General features: G+C 36.4%; 1 protein-coding gene across 1 annotated transcript; it reads left to right on the top strand.

Moving 5' to 3' along the window:
• The first annotated feature begins 11,979 nt into the window (after positions 1 to 11,979).
• Positions 11,980 to 12,420, top strand: LOC118839231 (cytochrome c oxidase subunit 7B, mitochondrial-like). The gene has a single exon (XM_036746690.1). It carries the CDS (start codon positions 12,042 to 12,044, stop codon positions 12,282 to 12,284), a length of 243 nt encoding a protein of 80 aa, XP_036602585.1. The 5' UTR covers positions 11,980 to 12,041; the 3' UTR covers positions 12,285 to 12,420.
• The last annotated feature ends 779 nt before the right edge of the window (positions 12,421 to 13,199 follow it).

The following is a 13,199-nucleotide window of genomic DNA, read 5'->3' as shown; positions in this document are numbered from 1 at the left end:
CTAGCAAAGGAATTGTGGTCTCTCCTTTTCAGTCTGTGAAGTAGTTTTGTGCTCCATTATTCACCATCTTAAATCACAAACACAAATAACTGGGCCGAAGTTAGCTAATTATGCCAACAACTGCTCAGTCACCAGCAAAATTAGCCATCCGACCTAATTTTGAACATATAAGTCAGGGGTTCTTAACCTGGGATCTGTGAACTTTAAAAAAAGTATTTTGATAACTATTTCAATTTAATTATTTCCTTTTCAATTCTATGTATTTTATTTTATGTCATGCATTTCAAAATATTTTTCTGAGAAGGAATCTATATACTGCATTGGACTACCAGAGGGGTAGGTTAAGGATTCCTGAGTAAATGTTCATAGTTTCTATACCCTGGTGCAATTTAGGGCCATCAAACAATCTTGAATGCAGGTTGGCCTGGAGCTAATGGCACGAGCTAATGGCCCTGTAGAGGACCCTTTCAAAATCCAGCAGTCAGTGTCAACGAATGTTCCCTTTGCCAGCCCATGAATCCAGAAGCACAAATAAACATGCCCAGAACTGAAAATTAATTTGAGATATTCTGCAGAAGCCAAATCCAGCACTACCCTCTAGCCTGTGGACAAAGCTTTATCAAAACTGAAACATGTTAGATGACAAAGCTATATCTTAGACTATGCAGTCAGTAGTTTTAAGTATTTTATTATATTTTCTTTATAAATAGGCTCATTGCTTTTTAGAGGTCATCCAGTGATTTAAATGAAATTTAAGAGGTGATCTTAAAAATATTTCAGATTTTAATTGATCTCTCCTATAAAAGGAAAAATGACCAGCCCTTCTCACTATCACTCTCTCCAGAAAACCCAAACCTCAAACCTTTTTATAATGACAAGTTTGTTTGATAAGGGGCTAACGTTTCATCTGTTTTCCCTCTCAGAATCATAGTGCTTGGTTTCATTTAATGTATACATCTAATCAATCAATCCATTAACATGTATTTAAAGTACCTACTCTTTGCCTAACACTGTTCTGAGCACTGGGGACAAGTCAAGGCAAAAATAGTCCCTGTCCTCAAGGACCTTACATCTAAATTAGGCAGAAATGTACATATGTAGATATAAACACACACACACACACACACACACACACACACACACACGAATTTAAATACAAGGCAACCTTAAAGGAGAAGGCTCTAGAAGTTAGAGGACTAGGAAAGGCATCCTGCAGATGGGTCACTGGACCTGAGTTTTGAGGGAAACCAGGGGTTTTCAAAGGCAGAGATGAATGAAGGAGGGTATTCCCAGCACCGCTGAAGCTTAGTAATAATATTGGGTACAGATTGGCAAGGATCTATTAGCCTAGTAGATCCTAGTTAACAATTTAACAGTCAGGGTCAACCAACACACCGGACCAAGCCTTTTCAAGGCTAGGACAAAATGAGGACTTACAATGAGGGAGATTAGGAGGAGTGAGAGAAAGAGGGAGTTGGAGTGGTAAATATGGAGGAGAAATTAGCTCAGACTGCTGGAAGCCTTTCTGGATATCTATGGCAACTTTGACATGTATAAAACTGGCTGTATTGATTTACATGGACTGGAGACCTCTGCCGCTAAGTTGAGGATTGATTTAACCTCTCAAGAAGTCTAGGATGAATTAGATTATGCTGATATTGATGGACATCAAAAGGTGAATTTTCAGACTTTCTAACTGTTTTAACAGATGATGGCCACTTCATCTGGCCTATAGTCCTGGAAACTGGCCCTAACTCACAACTTGCTGATTCCACAGGGATCCCGCTGTTTGAAATGTTGTAAAAGGTAGTAGAGACTTCAGCATTTCCCGAAAGTTTTACTAGACTTAGAATATTATTCTCAAGGGAAAACAAAACATCCAATAACATAGATATGCTGTGAGACATTCGAGATACTATAAAACCAGTGTTAGTGGAAAAAAAAAGAGGTACAAATCTGGGAGGGGCCCAATGATCCCATACTGTATTAGTTGAGCTCTATTAATCTTTGTCTCTGTTAAGCATGAGAAGGATATAATGAAATTCCCGTTTCTGGGAAAGCTCAAGGAGTATAGTAATATTCCTGCTGTTTTCAAATGTAGAACTGCTGATTATGAACCATTCAGAGACTCACATAGGTTGGAGATACTGAGGAAGAAAAAAAATATATGTTTCTTGGAGGTCTATTTTTTTTTAACAGAAAGTAAATTGAAAGGCATTGATATCATCTGTAAAATGGGATTGTGTAAAAATTTGGTTTTTCAGATTAGCCTGAAGTAAATCATAAAGAAAAGTGACAATGCACAATGGTTAAAGCAGCTTGTCTTAAAAAAGAGATAAAGAAAGCCTCCGCTGAATACCACTTAAGTGGAGGTTCGTAGCAGTTGGTTGGAAGTTGTTTGATTAGGATGTCTGGTACCATTTCCATAGAAGCTGCTTTCCTAGATGACGGCTGTGAGGGCTGGGCTGGAAAGAGGTCTGGGGAGTGCTGCGACCCCAAGGCCCTTCTGCAGATGATAATTGAAACTGATGAGTTTGTCAAGTGAGAGAGGGCAGAAAGAGAAGAGAAGGCTCGAGAACTTTAGGGTATATTCTAATAGAAGACTGAGGAGTGGTCAGATGGGTAGGAGGAGAGAATCAAGGGGAGTAGGGTCAAGCACTAGAAAGTACTGAATTTCTCATACAGAATTAACAGTGATCTAATTGGACTTGAAACTGAAACTGAGTTCTTTTGTGATACCATCTCTGTTTCCAAGTGTCCTAGAATATTTGTCCAGGGACTTCTGTCTAAAGACTTAAACATTTGTGATACCATCTTTGAAAATGTACAGAAGGGGCCAGAGAGAAGAACACAGACGTGAAGGATAGCTTTGAAAGTAGGCCCATTGGTTTTATTACGATTTATTTTTTAAAACAAACTGCATGGAAAAGAAGTTCGTGGTTTCATATGTAAACCTTTTTTTTTCTGGTGATCATTAAATTCTGGAAATAAATTAAATTATGTGATTTTTAAGTAAGTAGATGTTCCCATGTCAGAACCCTTTTCTCTTATTTTTCATCTACTCTAGGAATCTTAAATAGAGTTAGGAAGAAGAGGAAGAAAGAGAAACTTGAAAATATATAATAAATAAAAAAAAGAAAATATATAAAAAGATAGGAACTCAGTAAATATCTGTAGTTGTGGTTGATGATAATGAGGGTGATGGTGTGAGTGATAAGAGTTTATATGGAGTAGCAGTATACATTAGGATACACGTTTTCTGTGATTATGTAACTGGAGTGTAAGATTCATAAGTGAACATATAGGCTGTGCTATTGTCAAGTGTTATGACTCTAGGAGCAGATTTAATAGCAATGGCTGACCTTTCCATTCATAAATGCTTTAAAAGGCTTATTTTACATATGTTCCAACCATATTGACTCATTTGGCATTCCTTGATTGGCCTACATGACTTTATGCAGGCTATCCCCCATAAACAGAATGTGCTCTTTCCTTATCACTGCCCCTTAGAAGTCTTTGAGTTTTAAGGAAGACAGCTTGTGTGGCATCACCTTTCCTGATCTCTAGTTGTTAGCATTTTCTCCCTTCTCAAAATTTTAGGTTTGTATTCAACTGTTTACTTGTTATTTCCTCTCTGCCCAATGTAAGATCTTTGAGGATTTTTTTTTGATTGAAACTTCCAATGCCTAACACAATGCTTGGCATATGATAGGGGCTTAAGAAATGTTGGTTGGACTTGCCTGAATGAAAACCTAGTGATATCTATAACAATAGATCTATCTATAGTTAGACACACACACACATAGATATCTATATCTATATATCTGTATCTATATCTATCTATCTACGTAGACCTATAGGTAAATAAACATTTTTTTAATGAGCAGCAACAATTCTAAGAAAAAACATGGACTAGCATTACACAGAATGAGATTAAATAAATGGGTTACAATTTATACCAGCAACAAAATGACCTAGATGAACGAGATTATGGATTTACTGAACATTGAACTATATAACTTTACTCAAAATATGACTACCCAGTAGTCATATCTTATTGAAACAACATACAAAGGAATTCAGTTTGTACCACTAAGCTAGTACAAACTTAGAGATTGTTATAACATGGTAACCGTGAACTATTAAGCATAACCTAAAATTATTTGGGGAAAAAAGTGAATCTCTTTATCACCTACTTGTCTCTTATAAAGGGTAGGAAAGGTGCAATCACCTTAACTTATAGGTACCATGTAACATGAGACAGTGTACTGTAGTAGACAGAGAACAGGCTTCAGATGCAGAACATCTTGGTTCCAGTTCTGCCTCGCACAGACATTGTCTCTGTGATGTTGGATAAATCACTTAATCTCTTAGTATCCCAGGCAACTCTCTAAAGCAGGCCTGCACAACCATATACTCCAACAAAGGATTCTGGGCAGCCCACGAAAAATACAGGGTTGCCACTGCACACGCTCCTGTTTGTCATGTGACCTGCAGCCACCAACCATCATCTGTCTGTCTCTAGTCTAACCTGTCTGCAGCCAGAAGTTTGCAAGTCATGACGATCTGCTTTAAAGCTAGAAATTTCTGAATAATTTCTAATCTGAATCAATAAAAGGAATTTCCTCACCAGAAATTTTCAAGACTTGGCACAATTGACAAATCAGGCAACAAAGCTTAAACCAGAAAATTCCCAACTATCAAGCTGTATCTCTGTTGTTCTGATTCTCAGTAAGTTGACAATGAATACATTCACTGTGCTGTACATTCATTTTTTGAAACATATTGTTTACTTTAAACATAAATATTTCTAACATTTCTTTCTTAAACGATAGCTCACAGAATGACAGCACTATTGAATTTTGATTTTGGAAGGGGCAAAAGATCTCCACTATAGCACCTCTGACAAATTATAAACCAGTCTTTGCTTGAAGGACTCTTCCAATGAAGGGGTAACCAAAATATCCAAGACAACCCATGCCACTTTTAAGTAGTTCTAATTGTTAGGAAGTATTTCCTCAAATCAAGCACAAACTTTCCTCTTTGCAGTTTCTACATTGCTCCTAATTTTGCCCACTAGTATTAGACATCTAATTTCTCCTCCACAGGAGTTCTTCAAGGGCTTTAAAGTATTTGAAAGCAGCTCTCTGTCTTCCTTTAATTCTCTTTTCTCCCTATTTGTGTGTGCTTGGGAATGTGAAAATGTGTATATCCGTATACTTTATTAGAAAGCATATTATAGACCAGAATTGGCAACCTCACTACCCAAGGCTATAAAACTTCTGAGCCCAGCTAGAACCAGATTAAAAAATAATTGGAAAATGTTTAACAAAATAAATAAAAATACACTACAACATGGGTAATGCTATTTTGTGGTTTTCTGAGTAAACATATCATCTACAGGAATCTATTTCTTTTGGAGTTTTACACCATTATCGTAGACTGAAGGAAGATGTGGGAAGGAAAAAGAAACTAGGACAGCACTGTTAATCCAGTATGGTCAAAGGCTCAGAGTTCATAGTGGCTACTTCAGATGGCTGCATGGATGAGCCGATTGACAGCTGTCTAGTTGTTTACATTACAGAGGACTCTAATTTTGCTGCCCTTTGGATATTTTTAATTGATGGGACTTATTTTTATTGAACAAAATTGATATCAGCCCCCTATAAAGTTTAGAAGGTATTTGAATAAGCAAATAGCCATGACTTTGGCCATGAGGTAAGACTTAACCAGCCATGAAGAGTTAACAGTATTGACGTTGAACCCATTCAAAACATTTATAAAGCAAGTATTTGAATGTTGTTGACCAAATGAGTGAACTTGATTAAAAGTAGCCACTATGAAATAAAACATGTGCTGGGAAGCATAATGGCATATAAATGAATGAGATTCTTTACCATAAAAGTCACAGAGGAAGGATGTCACAGCAATGTGAATGGACTAGATCAATGTAATTTTTAATTTTTTTTTAAAAAATAAAGCATTAAGCATAGATTTCTGGATTCCAAAAGTATGTTTTGTCTGCCACGAAGATAAAAGACAATAAGTACCCATTAAGCACATTACATGTGACAAAGATTGGGATAGGGAGATATGAAGGACACCAGGTGGTGTGAGGCTTTATAGTAGCATCAAAATTCCAAGCTGAAAAAAATATTGGAATACAGCAATTATTGGTTATTTTTATATATGTTATATCCTCCCAGCAGTATCTCATAGATACCTTTGGACAATTAGTTGAATGCATTATTGAGATAGGACAACAAAGGAAAACCCCTATATTATTCCTTCTAACTTCTAACTTACAGAGGAAGGAGTAAAATTCCTGAAGAGAAATAGAATGGACCATGGATCGTCATACGGTTGGAAGAATGAGGGCTTAGAGCAATGATTTTGATATGTGTTCACCAGCATACCAACATGTATTTTTAAAAACAAAATGGAACTGTACAAAAAGTGTACTGATATTAGCCATCAATTACGAATGTTGTCTTTTAGTTTAAAATCTAATAAAAAGGTCACAAGACTGAAATAAGGATTTTGAGAAGCTATCTAGTCCATTCTTCTTACTGAAATATAAAATAAATTAAGCACTTGGAGGAAAAACTGAAATATGAAATGGCTTGAATGGTTAAAATCCAGGAAGTTACTACTGAAATAACACATACTCTTTGCTGAGCTCCATTGTTCAGACACCACCAAACGTGCCTACATGTTCTAATACCATGACACAATGGGGAGGGAGGGGAAAACCTGTTCTGGAGGTTCAAGTGTTCCCTGGATTTTTCTAACTTTGGTGGATAGATTTAAGTCCATACCTTAATGCCATTTGAGCACAATTCCTGTCATTTAATGCAAAATGATTTTAGGTTAGAATTTGGTAGAAAATAACCGAGTCCTTTTGGCTGCTACTTCCATTGCAAAAAAAAAAATGCTTTATCTTAATTAAAGTTTAATTAAGGATCACGTTTGGCAGTACTTTTCACACCGATCTACACCAGCAGATTTTCTAGGGCTTAACTTTATCGTGCAGAAAATCCTCTTTTATTACTCCCAACCTGTTGTAAAAGCTGTTGGCACAGGGCGATGGCTGCTTCATTCAGAGGCCTTGTTTGCCACTGGAAATATCCCAAGTCTCTAGAGAGAGCACCACAGTGGTTCAATTTAATATCTGTCCTATCACTACAAGACTCTAGCTCATTATTAATGATACTATTCATTAATTTCTTGTTGGGCTGATGTTGTTATTTATTAAAATATTAAAGAAAGCTCCTGAGACACATGTATAATGAGAGACACCTCAGTTTCATGAGCTATACCAGCTGAAGGAATGAATGAATACACTGCAGATTTACCCACACTACCATACGCCATCCCTTGCTCATTAGTCCTGCTACATCTCTGAGTGACACTGTAAATTCATTTTGTGCACTGTCCAATCAGAGCATAATACAAATGTGGGGGCCCTTGTTTTAATGAGCCATTCCTATGCAAAATGAATTGACTACTGTCTAACTCATCTAATCTGCCTGTATTTTGGGGAAGGGCTAAATTGCCTATATTTATATGGGAAATAAATAAAAGTTGACATATTTTTTCCCTTTTCAGCCTTGCATTTGGAAAATTTCAACATAATAAATTCTCCATTTTAAAAACCTGCCACCTTAGTTAACTAAATCCCAGCATGACATTTAAATGTGTGATCGTCGTATTTAAAAAAGCCTAAACAAGCAGCTTGTACACTGCAGTGGTCATTTGCTGGGTGTTTGCACATGCATTCAGGTGCAGCTTACAGAAATTCTGAGGATCCTTGATGTATTTGCTCACCCTTTTAATACATGGATATTTAAAGACATGCTTTAAATGTGATAAAATATATACAGTAATAGAAGAGGAAAATACAAGACAAGGCACTAAAAACAAAATAAAGCAAAACCTTGCAAATATTTTAGGAATTTGAATCTAATTCTGTTTGTTGGAGAAGACAGAAATCTCAATATTTGGTCTCTCTTTGCTATTCACTAAATAAACCCAGTGAAATCTGCATAACAATCTGAAGGTAAAGTTTTAATTTGTTTTATATGGTTGTTATAGTTTCTCCTATGAAAATAATGACTGTGGTGAAGAAATAGTTCATTGTTTTGAAGGGATTAGCTGGCATAATTGCAGCCTGTTTTGATCCCTCCTTTAATAATGAATCTTCTCCATCCATATCTAAGGGAACCCTTTCTGTGGGGCTCAGGGGCCAGTTTCAAAGCCTTTCTAGATATCTAGTAGGTCCTTGGGCTGAGAGCTCATGCCTATTTGTTTCAAAAAGGGAAAAGTGCATTACATTTCTATGGTGACATAGAAAGGAAAAAATTGCATAATCTCTAATTGCATTCTAAGACCAAACCGCTGCTGTCCAACACAGTGAACTGTAATATGATAATAATAAAATCTTCATTACTTTGCTCTATGGGGTGGGGGGAGCAGCTAGATGTCACAGTGGATAGATTGCCTGGCCTGGAGACAGGAAGCTTCCTTTGTCTGAGTTCAAATCTGCTCTCAGAAGTTTACTAACTGTATAACTGTAGGTCACTTAACCCTTTCCCCCTCAGTTTCCTCATTTTTAAAATGAGCTGAAGCATGAAATGGCAAACTACTCCAGTATCTTTGGTAAGAAAACCCAAAATGGGGTCACAAAGAGTTAGACATGACTGAAAACCACTACAACAACAACAACAACAACAACTTTGCCTTATGTGTCAGGTCTTAGTCCTAAAAGAGATTGCATTTTCCCCTCTATTGTTGTTGTTCACCTTGGCAGATTCTGATTGGCAACTTTTTTTTTTAAAGTAACTATTGTCACATGGTTAATGTGCTAAATAGTTGTTACCTATTCCACTAGGTCATTTTTGTTCTACAGAGCTGAATAACATGGAATAAAGTAGAATTTTTTCGTTTATTTTTTGGCGAGAGGGTTATAGCAATATATCCAGGAGGCCTCTACATACTAGATATCAAAAATGAAACATATTGGATGTGGTGTGAAAATGTCAGTTTCTTGATCTTTTGTAAGTCATGAAATATGTGAGTTGACTTTGGGATTTCTATGACTTTGTTTCATGAAGACTGTATAGAGAAAAAAAATCTCTTTTCTCTAAGGCATTATTCTTCTAATCCTCATTAAGGCATATGGAATCTCACCACATGCAGCTATAGGACAGAAGGAGGGTACTGATAAATAATAAAAAATACTAATAGAATCCAAAAAGAAAGTGTTCGTTTGCAGGAGAAGAAAACCATCGAAGTCTCTGGAAAAGGTCTAAAGGCAGCAATCCATCAAGGGATCAGAAGAACCTTGGGATGAAGGAAGGCTGGATACAAGAATTCCAGTCTGGAAAGAGGAAAGCTAAGAGGAAGTATGATCAAAGTTTATTAAAAATATGAAGGCCATAGATAGGGTTACCATGAATATAGTCACCAAATCTCTGGATGCAAGAACTTGTATTACCTTGAAGCTGGCTTAATAACAGATTATTGTATTACCGTAGATTGGGAAGAGAACTCTAGGACTTATCTAAGCCAACTACTTAATTAAAAACCTAAGGCTCAGGAAGTGACTTGCTCAAGGTCCTTACGCATGTTTAATTAGTTACAAGAAAGGATGTGTTAGAGCCAGCTTGAACCAGCTTATGAGAGCCCATTGTTAAATTTTCAGTGTGAGCATTTACACTTTGGAAATTGGTAAATTCTGTTGCATCAGAGCTTGATTTATTGTTTTGTTGATTACATATACTTAAGAAAGTGATGGAGAAAATTTTAATAATGAAGATTAAACTTAATGGCATGTTGTATATTTCTAGAGAGCCAGTTGTTAAAACATTTACCAGCAAATGAATGGTTACAAATTTAAGTCTATTTTCTACAGCAATATGGAACTCTTTATCCTCAGAAATGGTACAGGCTGAGAACATAATGATCTCTATGTATGTACAGTGCTTTACGGTTTTCAAAGCAGTTTTTCATGCATTTTCTTATTCGATCCTCACAATGACTCTGGGATGTAAGCAAGGTAGATATTAGTCGCATTTTAAAGTCAGAAGTAAAAAGAATCTATCTGAGGCTTGGAAAGATTTAGTGACTAACCCAAGGTTACAAATCTAGCAAATGGGGGGGCCAGGCCTCCAAAGCCAATTCAATACTCTTTCCACTAAATGACTCCAATTTAATACTCTTTCCACTAAATATTGAAATAAATTTATAATTGGAAAGGTAGGAATTTGGAGGGAAACCTTCTATTGTTTAGAGTAATTATAGAGGGCAGCCAAGTATGACTACCAAGACCCAAGTTCAAATCTGGTTTCAGACTAGCTGTGTTACCCTAGGTAAGTCATTTAACCTCTTTGCTCAGTTTCCTAAGATGTAAAGTGAGGATAATAACTGTAACATCCTCTCAAGGTTGTTATGAGGATCAAATAAAATAACATTTGTAAAGCACTTAGCTTTAGGCATCACATAAATGCATATTCCCTTCCCTTACCTACATGTTCATTATTAGTACATTTAAATTTTCAAGTTATAAATAATAAAAGCAAGAGAGCTGAAGTAAATATCTAGAATCTCTTTAAAAATCAATGACTAAAAGTGTCATTGCAGCAAAGACTTCTAATAAGGGTCTAATCAACCAACAGAAATAGATAAGAGCAAATATAGTCAAATTGTTTTCAAAATAATTGTTAACTGTTAAGAAATATATGAGAGAATTTCCCAAATTATTAATAAGAGAGCTTAGAATCAAAATAACCTCAAGATTTTACCTTACACTCAGAAAATTGGCAAAAATTGCAAAAACTGGGAATAATCAATGTTGGAGGGACTGTAGAAAAATGGGCAAATATATGTATTTTTCATGGAGTTGTGAATTTGTCCCACCTTTCTGGAAAAATAGTATGGAACTATGCAAAGAAAGCAACTGAAGTGATCACAACTTTTGATTGATAGATTCCAGTGATAAATATATACACTAAAAAGGCCAGTAATAAAAGGCCCCATAGGCAACAAAATATTAACAGGAACATTTAAAAAATATTTAATACCTGGGAACAAAGTAGATGACCATAACTTGGGGAATAACTAAACAAGTTGTGATCCATGAATGTAATGGAATTTTACTGTGCTTCAAGAAAGGATGAATATGAAGAACTAAGAGAAGCACGGGAAGACTTACATGAACTGATACAAAGCAAAGTAAGCAGAGCTAGGAAAACAACATATACAGTGACTACACCAGTGTGAAAAGAAAGAACTAAATAATTGAAATTAAATTCATATGTTTGTGTGTGTGTGTGTGTGTGTGTGTGTGTGTGTGTGTTTGTGTAAAATAACCAAATTTCGCCTCTAAGGAGATATATGAGAAAGTACTTCCTTCCCTTCTTGCAGAAGTGGGGGACAGTGAATATAACACAATGCAGGTTGTGGCAGACATGCTTGACTCATTGATTAACTTCTCTAAACTTTTTTTTTCCTCTTAAAAATTTTTTTAATCAAAAGTTACAGCTTTCTTGGAGGGGAAGACAGAGGAATACACTGAAAAATGTAGGTGATATAAAAGCAAAAAGTACCAATAAAATATATATTTTTGTTTTTTTTGGGAGGGGCCAGGCAATTGGGGTTAAGTGACTTGCCCAAGGTCACACAGCCAGTACATGTGTCAAGTGTCTGAGGCTGGATTTGAACTCAGGTCCTCCTGATTCCAGGGCCAGTGCTCTACTCACTGTGCCACCTAGCTGCCTCTAAAATATATTTTTAAAAGGCAAACTATAAAAATATATGACTAAATAATAGAGTTCATCATACAACATTCATCACTCTTCAATTGTAGCAGGAAGAGTTTGAGATTCACAAAATTATGTTTGCTTAAAATAGCACTCTTTGACAAAAATAACATCAAAAACAAGGGGAAGGGTTTCTTTTGACTTCTCGCAAGGACGAAGCACCGCGCTTGGCGCGCTGTCGACAACCTGAGTCCCCTGTGGTTTCTTCTGGCTCTTTTGGCGATGTTCCCTCTGTTTAGGAGGGCCTTGAGCCGCTTTTCGGTTCGCAGCTTTCAGCAAACTGTTGAAAGGCAGAACCACCAGGACAGGCTGCCTAATTTTCACGATAAGTATGGCACCCCAATATTGCTCAGTGGAGCCACTTTCTGGCTTGCCATTTGGGCATATGCGGCTACACAAATTGGAATTGAGTGGAACCTGTCCCGTGTGGGCAGGGTGGTCCCAAAAGATTGGAGGAGCCAGTAAAGGAGAAATTCCTTTTCATCGAAGCTGGCCAAAGCTGGCGTCATTCTGGATTGTTCCAGAATTAACATAACGAAGTAAAGGTAGTCTGTTATCAACTGTAACGTGGCATTATTAATGTAATAAAATGCATTTGAAAAAAAAAAAACCAAGGGGAAGGTGATAAGAGAAATCATGTGTTATGTTTTTCAGGGCCTTGATCAGATAGGATTTAGAATGATTTAGCATCTAGCATCTTCATATTTCTCATTTGGGGAACTCCAAGAGAAAGGGATGAAAAGTATGCCCTCAATTAATATCAGAAAAGCTCTTGTAGTTTTCAGATGAATCTTTTGTAGGCTTTCAGACACCATGCATGACGAGTCAAATATAAAATTTGCTAGTTCAGTAAAAATTCAAGTGATCCCTTATCTTTACATCCCCCTGAAAAACCTCTTATCTTGCCTAAATCCCTAGTAGAAACTTAAGAGCTCTAGAAACAAATATCAGAGCAGGGATAACTTTGTTCCTCATGAGTTTAAAGTGTTAGGAGTTTTATACACTCTTCGCTTGAGCAAGTCCCAGAATATACAAGGCTTTATTAAAGTAACTATCCATGCCTCTGCAGATAAAATGACTGTTATAAAATATCCCAGTGGACAAGATTTAAGAGCCTAGTAGAAATCCAGGGAAGGGGAGGATGAAAGTATGGTAGGGGAGTATGGTAAGGTTTGGTTTGTACAAAAAGATGTCTGGGAGGAAGGATATTAAAATGAAGTATGGAAATAAGATGCAGATTTAATAAAGTTCTGAAGATGCTTAAGTATGTATCAATTCAATGCATTCTTCAGAAACATTCCAAATAAGCCAGATCAGATACTGTCATGTTTCTCACCTTTAATAATATTACCTTAGTTGTTTTTTCTGACCTTTGGAAAC

The sequence above is a fragment of the Trichosurus vulpecula genome, chromosome 2, assembly GCF_011100635.1.
Source record: "Trichosurus vulpecula isolate mTriVul1 chromosome 2, mTriVul1.pri, whole genome shotgun sequence".
Classification (NCBI taxonomy): Eukaryota; Metazoa; Chordata; class Mammalia; order Diprotodontia; family Phalangeridae; genus Trichosurus; species Trichosurus vulpecula.
This window is presented reverse-complemented; position numbering and strand designations above follow the sequence as displayed.